Here is an 11,458-nt window from a genome sequence, read left to right on the forward strand (position 1 = left end):
ATATCTATTCTGAGGCGGCCGAAATCATCGAAATACTACCGAGAGGTTTTCTGTCCAGAGGTGCTGCGTCGCCTTATTTTGGCCCAATGGGCCGTGTATCAAGTTGGGTCCATTAGGGGCATGTCCTAGGGTTGGAGCATGACCCCAACACCCCCCTGGTTGTCCTCCTAGGTATTAATAAGGATTAGAGCCGCCACAAACAGATTGGGTTTTGTTTTGATGTAAGTTTAGCCATTGCTACTTCCTTGTAGACGCGTGTGTCGACTAGAGCATCCGTTCTACTCGATTCGGAACCCCAACTCTATGAGTTCAGATTAGTTTTCATCTCCATAATTGCAATTTAGTTGCTTATTCTACTTGTTCTTGCTTGTTCTTCGATTGCTTGCAGGACCAGTGCCCTAGTGGCCGGGTGACACGCTCCACAAGATCGCGGCAGCCATTGGAGGTGGTGTATCGGTTACTAAGGCGCAGCTTGGAAGGCTGTAGTTGGGCCGTCAACGTCGTCTCCATCCACCAATCGAGTTATCCACGCCTCTCTCATCGAAAGATCGGGAATCAACCCTAGCGGGTCCATATTAGTTGGTAATCAGAGCAAGGTTTATCGGTGAGAGATTTCCAATCCTTCGCTGTTTTACTTTTCTATAGTCCAGAAAAAGCCAAAAAAAATAGTAGATTTGTTGACTCGCAATCCTATAAACCCTTTGAGCCTTTGCTAGCACTGCTTAGTTAGGGCTTGTTGAGTTTTTGGTTGCATCGGTTGTGTCGAGTTGCTGGTCTTAGTTTTAGTCCTTTAGAGTTTCGAGTTCTTATCACGTTCTAGTCACAGCCGTGTGCTACCATATAAAACCTTTTGTTGGCTGAATCTGAATACATATTTGTGCTCAAGTCCGAGTAGGACTCCGAGTTTGTTTAAGACCGAATCCCGCGTGGTGCTGAGTTCGAGTTGGAATCAGTTTGGAGTCTGAATTGACAGCTGCCTTGTTGCTATCTTGAGTCCAAATCTGATTTCTATCCTTTCAGCAAAAGTTTGTGTGGTGTGTGACTCTTGTGAAGTCCTTTTGTACATATAATCAGATTTGAGGATCCCCTGAAAAAAAAGAAGAAAAAAAATAGAAGAAAAAAAGAAGAAAAGAAAGACAAAAAAAATAGGAAGAAAAGGGGTTGTTCGTTGTGCTTCCCTATTGTTTTTCGGTGGTGTGTTGTGACTTTCTTTGTGTCCAAGCTCGTGTCTCTAGCACGGTCTAGGCTAGGACCAGCACAGTACCACCGTTGAACTATTATTCAGCTTGCTTTTGTGACTAACGTGGTGCTAGTATATTTCCTTGCTTAAGCCCACCTACAGCTCCACATATTCGACTACAACTTAACAGATTTTTGTTGCTGCGGCACTGATACACTTCGCTCCATGGTTGTAGACTTGTTGGTTGCTGTCACCTCCTGTTTGGCTTGGTAAGAACTTGTAAGGGCTTGTTTGAAGCAATTTGAGTTTGTGAGAATTACAACCGACACATCCTAGTAGTTGATAGGAGGATAAATACTATTTTTGTGTGTCTTGTTTTCTACTAAATATGGCAGGTGATACGGAGATTTTTGAGCTGTTGAAACTCGACCCTCATATTCAAGATGTCATTCAACACTTGCCGTTATATCATGGTAAGTTTGATCCTGAAGCTTATATTGACTGGGAGTTAAAAGTAGATAATGAATTTGATGAGCATGACCTGTCCGAGAAACAAAAGATTTATATTGCCTCTAATATTTTGACTGAATTTTCCTTGCTACAATGGAAACACATTTGTAGGCATAAGAAAGTTCTAAAATCTTGGGAAGACTTTAAATTTCATTTTAGAGATGCATTCATTCCTGAATATTATGCTGATTATTTGCTTGCTAAATTAGACAACTTGAGGCAAGGTAGTAGGACTGTGCAAGAATACTTCCATGATTTTAAAATTTGTATGATGTATGGTGGATTAGATGAATGCATGGAAGATGTGATGAGTAGGTTCATGAGAGGGCTCAATTCTGAATTTGAACTTTGTTAATTAGCAAATCATGCATGCATATTGCTCAATTGTATTGTCTTGCTCTCAATGCTGAAAAGGAGATTCTATTATCTGTGAATACTTGCAATAATGATGTGACCCATAATGTCCAAAATTTGTCCACCCTGCATGCTAATGAAGAGCAACAAATAGTGGAACCCACTGTTGATTTTCCTTTGTCACAAAATGAATTACTTGCTGTTCCTTGTGATAAAGAGGACTTGTGTGCTAATGATTCTTTTACTCCTATGCCACAAGTAGCAAATAAGTATGATACTTTTGGTTTGGAACCATACAAATGTGCTGAAGATAAGCTTTTTCATCCTATTACTTGTGCACAAGATGAACTGAATTTGGTATCCTCTTTAACTACTTTGGGTTCTATTGAATTTGATATTTTGTGTAATCTAAATTGTCTAAAAGAGAAACTTAAATTTGATTCTGGTTTGCCAAGTTTTAATCATTGTTCGGTTCATCCAATTGGCAAATATGACAGGAAAGGAGAATATTTGGTGCATAAAGTTTATGTTTGCTCCAATCTGAAATATCCTATTGGGCTACAATACCATGATCAAATAGAGGGCTGCACTAACACTAATAATGTCTTGCAAAATTTTTCTAGTTTTTTCCTTATGCAACAGGGTAAGACCAAAGAAGGGGAGCATTACTGGTTGTGGCCATGCAGCATGGCCGTCGCTCCGTGCTCCAACATCAAAACAAGCACCTTAGAATGCCATTGGAGCAAGTCGAGGACGACTTGCAGCCAAGAAGGGGAGAATGATGAGGACATCACATGCTCGGATATAACCATATTGGCATATTTTGACTCCGAGGTGAAACAATTCTTTATCATAATTATATGTGATACATTTGATGAATTGATGCTGCACCATGATCTGTATTCATTGTCAATTTCAGAAATACATACATGGATCAAAAAAAGTGTTAAACACACATGGAAGGCATGGAGGACCAAAGAAGTAGATTGGGGGCCAAGTCCAAGTATTCCCAACATCCTCCATCAGGCCACCACGTCACTTTTGGCCCAAGAAAAGAAAGAGTTCCAATCCAACACGTTTTGGGGCTGGATTCGGACTGCAACTCTGTGCCAACTTGCAACAGCTGCCACGACCACATCCGGACTCCGTTTTGAGCGTTCAAGTACTCCTTGGAATCCTTATGAAGTCTATTTTCATATGGATCTAGACTTATGTCTATATCTATTCTGAGGCGGCTGCAATCATCAAAATACTACCGAGAGGTTTTCTGTCCAGAGGTGCTGCGTCGCCTTATTTTGGCCCAATGGGCCGTGTATCAAGTTGGGTCCATTAGGGGCATGTCCTAGGGTTGGAGCACGACCCCAACACCCCCCTGGTCGTCCTCCTAGGTATTAATAAGGATTAGAGCTGCCACAAACAGATTGGGTTTTGTTTTGATGTAAGTTTAGCTATTGCTACTTCCTTGTAGACACGTGTGTCGACTAGACCATCCGTTCTCCTCAATTCGGAACCCCAACTCTATGAGTTCAGATTAGTTTTCATCTCCATAATTGCAATTTAGTTGCTTATTCTACTTGTTCTTGCTTGTTCTTCGATTGCTTGCAAGACGAGTGCCCTAGTGGCCGGGTGATGCGCTCCACAAGATCGCGGCAGCCATTGGAGGTGGTGTATCGGTTGCTAAGGCGCAGCTTGGAAGGCTGTAGTCGGGCCGTGAATGTCGTCTCCATCCACCAATCGAGTTATCCACGTCTCTCTCATCGAAAGATCGGGAGTCAACCCTAGCGGGTCCATATTAGGGCAGTGCGACGCTGAGTGGTCAGCGGAGGAGGTGGAGGTAGGAGAAAGCTAATTGGTGGGTCCCACCTGTCGGCGAGAGAGAAAGGGAAAAGAGGCGGGCGCTGGTGTAAGCGACGAAGGGGCTGGATGGGCTGTTAGCTGGGCCGCAGTGGTGAGCTGGTTTTGGCCTAGGCGGAGGCGTTGGTGGGCCAACGGAGGGAAGGAGGCCGGCGCGGTTTCGTGGGTCCGGCGGGGTTCTGGTCTACGTAAGTTTACGAAGTTTTTTTAGTTTTTATAATTCAATTTTGAATTTAGATTTCAAATTTGAATTCACCCAAATAAAATCCAAATAAATCCAAATTAAAATTCATCTTATATATGCAAGGGTCATGACTAATTATTTTAGTGCACCATTTTTATTTTCTAGAGATTTTGGGAGAGAAAGTGAAATTTTTAACCTTAAACTGCAATTTATTTTCATAGCTCACACAAATTCAAACAAAATTTTTAAAAATTTTCACCTTTTGCTAAAATTAACATTTCGCAAATTTGAGGGGTGTTACACCCTCCAGTGAGAGCTTTCACTGCGCCTTACGGAGCTCGTCATCCACAACATGCACGTATTCTTCCATCTTGTGCATCAGCTTCGACAGGGTCTGGGGAGGGCATTGGAAGAGGCGTGACCAAAGGGATCCGTGCTGCAGCCCCTCCGAGGCAGTATCAATGATGGTCCTCTCACTTAAGCCGCTGGCTTGGCACCTCACATTGATGAAGCTCTTTACAAAACTCTGAAGAGTCTCTGTCCTCCCTTGCTTGACAGCGAAAAGGTGTCCTAAAGTCATCGGGTCGTCGTAATTCCCCTAGAAGTTTTCCAGCATCGCCTCTCGTAGTTGCTCCTAGGAGAAGATTTTTCTAGCCTCGAGGGTGGTGTACCAGGTGCGGGCGATGCCGGTCACGGCCATCACAAAGCTCCAGCCATGATGGCCTTATCTCCCCTGACGGATTGGACAGCGGCTTTGAAACTCATGACAAAAGCCTTAGGGTCGGTCTGTTCGTGTTTTATACTCGGCAACCTACCGAGGGGTATCTCGAGGTAGTAGATTGGTTGGTGGGGGATCGCTGGACCTGGAACTTGAAGGTAAAAGCGAGCACACAAGATATGGATTTAAACAGGTTCGGCCACTAGAGTAGCATAATACCCTACGTCCTGTTTTGGGTGTTGTATATTGCGGCCTACGCTTGGGTTGCGTAGCTTAATTGTTGACTATTGATGATGGTTCTGAGCTTTTCGATCTAGGGACCCCTACCCTCCTTTATATACTCAGGAGGTGGGATTACTTGTCGGTTACAAGAAGGAGTCCTAGTAGGATTATAAAGGAATCCAAGTAGGAGTCCATCTTCTTCCTTCCTTGCGAGTACTGGGGATCTATCCCCGACAAGCCCCCGAGCACTTCATAGTTGCATACAGCAGTCTTCAAGTACTTTTTAGATCCTCGCCAAGTAGTTTTGGTGCTCTTTGAGTACTTTGTCTTGCTGAATCTTGAAAGTTCCTCAAAGCTACCATGATGATATGTGTGCTCAAGCCCTTGATCGTCTTGATTTTGTAATCTTCATCTTTGGAATGTGATATGGAGAGCAACGGAAGTCGCACTCCATATGGAGTAGCCCCCAAGCTTAGGTTGATTCGAAGAATCAGGCTGAGGGTCAATAAAATCTTAAATCTTCTTCTTTCTTCTTGAAAAAAAAACAACTGTTGGGTGTAGCTTCTCAGCCCCCGAGCCTTGGAATGATTAATTAATCAATTTGAGGGTCTTTAGTTTTCACATAAGTCATCATCCGAGTAGTTTTGTAGTGTCTAGCCCTCGAGATTATGCGCCATGTGAGCCGTAGGAGCCACATCGAGTAGTTATTGGCACTTAGCCCTCGAGTTTGAGAGCTAGCAGAGCTAGCGGAGGTATTCCGAGTAGTAATTGGCGCTTTAGCCATGACCTTGGAAGCTAGCTGAGCCACTAGAGATATTCCGAGTAGTAATTGACGCTTAGCCCCCAAGCCTGGGAGCTAGCGGAGCCATTATAGGTACGCGGAGCGTCCTAGAGAGTCATCGCCAAAACTTGACCTGAAAAAAGAAATGCATATATTAGGTAGTATATTTGTAGAATTTGGAACTACTGAAATTTATTCAGTGATGAATACAATGTAAATGTTGTGCATCATGCTCTTGTTTCGGCCATATGCCTCCCGAGTAGTTAGCATGTTATGTTTAGGCTCTCAATCCCTATTTAGCCATTGCCATTGCGTGTGTGAGATCTTTGTGTCTCATGTACGCGTATTGGCACTACTGTTTGCACGTCTGAGATCTTTTTTGTCTCGTGCATGCGTGCTAGTGTTTAGGCGTGATAGAAGATCCTAGGATATCATGAATTGATGCGTGTTCTGCTCAAGGGTATTGGTGACCATTAAGAGAAGACATAAGTAGTTCGCATTGCGACAAAAGAGAGCGTGATTGCACTTAAAGTAGTCATTGAGACTTATCTGCCTTTTGGCAAGAAGAGCGCATGTTGTGCGTATAGGATTTGTGCCTCCTTAGGGTGTAGCTGTTCTGAGCCTCCAGTATTCAGTGCATCAAATCTATGGCTATTGGCTCCAAAATTCCATGTACCAAACCCGTGGCAGTGCCTCCAAATCTCAGTGCACCAAACTTGTGGCCGTAGCCTCCATAATTCATTGTACCAAGCCTGTGACTGTCGATTAACATGCCCCAGGAATAGTTGGCAAAGTGTAGCTCTAGAGGGTAATTCCCATCGAGAGGCATGCACAAATAAGTAGTTAGCGAGTTGCCCTGCATGCGGAAAACAAGCTAGAAAATCATTAGAAAATGTGACTTAGCTTGATTTGTGGATGATTGTCGATGAAATTGTAGCGGTCGTTGATAAAACCATGACGGTTGTTGGTGGAGCCAACTAGTCAGAGTCGATTCTGACTAGTTGTCAACGGTGCGAAGTCTGCCCCGACTAATTTTCTAGTCGAGACGAGTAGTCGAAATAGTCATCCCCGACTAGTTTTCTAGTCAAGATGTGTAATCGAAGTAGTCATCGGCGAGGCAGCGGATCAGTCTTGTCGATGTAGTTGACGTGCCTTGACTAGTTTTGCGCTAGTTTACCTCTGCCTCAATTCGTGTGAGAGAATGGTAGTTAATTCCTTTCAACAATCATGTAGGAGGGAATTGAATTGTTGCTTGTCCTCATCCACGTGAAGCTTCAAAGATGAATTTTCTTCTTTGCCTTGATTGGTGGGTTAGCAAATTTTCTTGTCCGCCTCTGAAACAATGCAGAGATAGTAGCAAATTTTTTTCTAGTGGTGCGCAGCTTTCGGTTTTCAACAAAGCTGAGTACAACTCGATGACAGAGAGCATGATTAGACCCCACCTTGTACTTCGGTATGTGGGATGCCGACTGATCAATTTCGCGAAGTGCATCATCAAGGTGCGGTAATCAGCCTTCTTCGACTCCTCTTGGGATTTGATGCACGAACACAATGAGTTGTTGAATTAGTCGATGAAGTAAGTAACCACACCGCGCTAGTAAATTGATCTTATAGATGAGATCCTTCAAGATCGCCTGATGATCTCGACGGTCACCCCTACCCGGCGCACTAGATGTTGGTGTTGTATACCCGACAACCTACTGAGGGGTATCCTAAGGTAGTAGATTGGTTGGCGGGGGATTGCTGGACCTGGAACTCGAAGGTAAAAGCGTAAACACAAGATATGGATTTATACAGGTTCGGGCTACCAGAATAGCATAATACCCTATGTCCTGTTTTGGGTGTTGTATATTGCGTCTTGCACTTGGGTGTTGTGTAGCCTGATTGTTGGCTATTGATGATGGTTCTGAGCTTTCCAATCTAGGGACCCCTGCCCTCCTTTATATACTCAGGGGGCAGGATTACTAGTCGGTTACAAGGAGGAGTCCTAGTAGTATTACATGGTATGAGTCCTAGTAGAATTACAGAGGAATCCTAGTAGGAATCCACCTACTTCCTTCCCATCATAGGGGGTGATCTGCGGCATCTTGAATTCCCGGGGCTAGCTAATGGATTGGAGGCCTAGAAACAAGGGGGACTTGGGGTCTTGAGGGTGCTTCAGTGGGTGTGGCTGCCGAAGACGACCCAGCTGGGAGGGCATTCTAGCTCACCCATGCTTTCCTTTCCCGACGTGTCTTGATGTGCCTTCGGTGCTCCTGGGCCCGACGCATGGCATCAGCCCTTCGGTGCAGGTACTCCTCCTCCCTTTCTTTAGCTTCCTTGTCGATGGCCTCCCGGCTAGCTATTTCCCTTGACTCGCTTTCCCTCCGAGCCTGTTCCATCTAGGCCTACAGGTCCTCTACCTCAGCCTCCGCCTCCCGAGTTAGCCGCTCCGCATGAGATCTTGCGGCTTCGAGCCAGAGATGTCTCCCGTCTCCTCACTGGTTCGGGGGTCTTCATTGGCCTCCAGTTCCTTGTCACTAATGGCCGCCAACTCCTCCTCGGCCTCAGGTCTACCCTTTCCGGGTCTCCTTTGGCGGCTTCTGCTCCTTTCAGAGCGACAGTTTCGGAGGAGCCGGTGGCTGTCACCTGTAGGGGATCCGTCGGAAGCTTGGCGGCTCCATTCACCTTCCGCCTCTGCGAAGCCATGTGGCTTCTCAGTCACTCCTGTCCCCATGGATGGCGCCAACTGTTGGTGGTCACAAAATACGTAAACAATAGAGGGTGGCTCTTGAACAAGGCACTTGTCCAAAAGAGCTTCTAGGAGATTGAGTGGCTAGAATGTTGTGTCTTGTTGGTCTATGAGCCCTTCTATTTATAGCCCAAGCTAGGGGAACTTTATGGTGGAAAGACCGCAATGCCCTCCGGTACAGCACCACTGACGCCAGGCCCCATGAGAGGGTGCCCACTGGGGTCACACGGCCATTCTCCCTTTTCCAGTACGGAGGGTCCCCGTACCTGAGAGCAAGTAGTGGCAGCTCCTCCGTACCTAGGGCTGGCGTGTCCCCTCCGTATCTGGGGCTGGCGAGCTCCTTCGTACCATGAAGGTAGAAGACGCGGGACCACGTAGGGTCTTGGCCAAGCCGCGAGATACAATCCTTGCTCCCTAGGCCAGGACGGCACTGACTTAGCTTCCGCCTAGGCTAGGGGCCAGAACCTCCCCGGTGGGATCCCGTCTCCTCCCCGGGGTATCCCTGAAGGGGGACCTTTGGGTGATTGTCCTGTGGCACCACCCTCCCAGAGGCCGGTAATGGAGAGGCGCCTTCCAACGGATGGGAGCCCCTCCTGCCCTTCGAGACAGCACCAGCGAGGATAATCCTCTCATTTCGTGATCCCGGGCCAATCCTCCAACAATGCTCAATATAAGGGGTTTCATCTAGATGGAACTTGTTCCATCTCTTCTTTTAAATTTTGTCGTATCATCTAAATTGCTTATTTATCACTCTATTAAATGAAAACGAAACTATTATGAAATCTCCATTGAAAATTGCCAACAAGGAAGTCGTCGAATGTGGCCCACATCACCAACCACTGCTCCTCTAGTGACCTTCACTGCATGCTGATGATGACACAGCACAGCAATCACCAACTAGAGCTTTGCGTTGCCCCCGATGTTGATCACGAAGCGGTAGCGGACGTCGTTGCGAGCCAGCCGGGCCAGCGCCTCGTTGATCTCGTCTGTCGAAACGAGCTCGATGTCGCAGGTTATGTTGTGCTCGCCGCACAGGTCCAGCATCTCCTGCGTCTCCTTCAGCCCTCCCGTCATGCTCCCACTCACCGTTCTCTTCCCTGCAGGCATCGTGAGAAGCCACCAAATTTAGTTGTGTCACACCTACCGAGCTTGTGATCTCAAAATCCCTCACAGTTTCAACAATAGTCTCTTAAGAGGGCAAGTTTTGTACACATCACAGGAATTAAGTTGGAATTAAATCTAAATCCTAGAAATCCCTGGTGCAATCCCCTTATCCACTGGGGGTAAGTAACAATATTGTTTAGGCAATAATTGCTACCATACTGAGCAGAACAAGAAGCGAAACAATAAGATAGATGAATGAAATGCTCACCAAAGATGAGAGGGAAAGATGGAAGCTCGACGGGCTGGTCTGGCGCTGCGACGAGTACTAGCTTGCCATTCACCTTGAGCAACTCCAAGATCGGACCCAGCGAATGCTTCGCCGAGACAGTGTCAATGATGTAGTCGAGGCTTCTGGTCATGGCCTACAAACAGAAAATTAACAATCACGTTAAAGGCCTTTTAAATTTTGACTTCATCGACTGCCTATGCCTATTTCCAGTGAGTTCATCAGAACTAATTCCGCGCGTACCTGCATCTGTTTCTGGTTGGTGCTGACAATGAAGTCGTCGGCCTTGAGGCGCTCCCTGGCCTCCCGCTCCTTGGCCGGCGACGTGCTGATGACAGTGACGCGGAGGCCGAATGCCTTGCCGAACTTGACCGCGACGTGGCCGAGCCCGCCCAGCCCGACGACGCCGAGGCTCCCACCAGACTGCAGCATGCCGTGCTGCTTCATCGGGCTGTAAACCGTGATACCCGCGCACAGCAGCGGCGCCGCCGCGTCCAGCGGCAGGTTGTCTGGGATCCGCACCACGAACCTCTTGTTCGCCACGAGCATGTTCGAGTAGCCGCCGTACGTGACGCTGCCATCCCAAAAGATACCGTTGTAGGTGAGTGTGACCTTGTCGCAGTAGTTCTCCTCGGAGCGGCGGCAGTGCTCGCAGTCGAGGCACGACGCAGAGATGCAGCCCACGCCGACACGATCGCCGACCTTGAAGCCAAGGACGTTGGTGCCAACCTTGGTGACGACGCCGGTGATCTCGTGGCCGGGGACGACAGGGTACATGGTGATGCCCCAGTCGTTTTGGATGAAATGGAGGTCAGTGTGGCACATGCCGCAGTACTGCACCTTGATAGTCACGTCGTCCATGCCATTTTCCCTGCCGAACAAACCAAGGAGTGGACATAATTTGGTGAGTTTCGTTACTCTGAACCAGTGTTTTGGTTTACGTTGAACAGTCGAATTGATTGTTGACACTGTACAGATGGAACAAATTAAACGTGCGTGTACCTTCTTTTGAAGATGAAGGGCTCGACCTTGCCAGACTCGTTCATGGCCGCCCACCCAGCCACGGTCTGGGTGTGGTTTGGTGTGACCTCCATGACTCTGCTCTTTGTGCGTGCGTTCTGGAAGGAGAGAGATGGGGGGAGAGAGATTCTTAGTGTAGAGATGGTTGTGGCTAATGCTTCAGTAGCCACGGGCTATTTAAGGACAGAACGACGCGGTTAACGAATGACGAGTGATCTGGTCGCTTTCTCAAGGACTTAATTTGCAGCCTTTTATGGCATAATCTATCTGAGTATTTATTACATAGCGTACAGCAGCTGCAATTTCCATGTCATTCACGTGCCATTTCGGTCGATATGAAAATGTTTTTTCATATTTCGAAAAATATAGCCACTGACAGTCTAACACATGGTTGTGCACTCATCATTCACTTGTATAATAATTGAGCTTGTTTAAGTTGTTGCGGTTCAATTGCAATTTATTAATCATCTACTGTTTGATCAGTGTTATAAATTTTTAAGATGCTATTGGCGAC

At 46.6% G+C, this 11,458-nt stretch overlaps 1 protein-coding gene across 1 annotated transcript; it reads right to left on the reverse strand.

Moving 5' to 3' along the window:
- Positions 1-9,196: 9,196 nt before the first annotated feature.
- LOC101776008 (probable cinnamyl alcohol dehydrogenase 6) lies at positions 9,197-11,091 on the reverse strand. The gene is made up of 4 exons (XM_004975061.4): positions 10,927-11,091; positions 10,168-10,795; positions 9,907-10,060; positions 9,197-9,631 (listed from the first exon to the last, which is right to left on the reverse strand). The coding sequence occupies exons 1-4, from the start codon at positions 11,016-11,018 to the stop codon at positions 9,432-9,434; spliced, it is 1,074 nt and encodes a 357-aa protein (XP_004975118.1). The 5' UTR covers positions 11,019-11,091; the 3' UTR covers positions 9,197-9,431.
- Positions 11,092-11,458: the final 367 nt, after the last annotated feature.

Source organism: Setaria italica, chromosome VII (genome assembly GCF_000263155.2).
Source record: "Setaria italica strain Yugu1 chromosome VII, Setaria_italica_v2.0, whole genome shotgun sequence".
Taxonomy (NCBI): Eukaryota; Viridiplantae; Streptophyta; class Magnoliopsida; order Poales; family Poaceae; genus Setaria; species Setaria italica.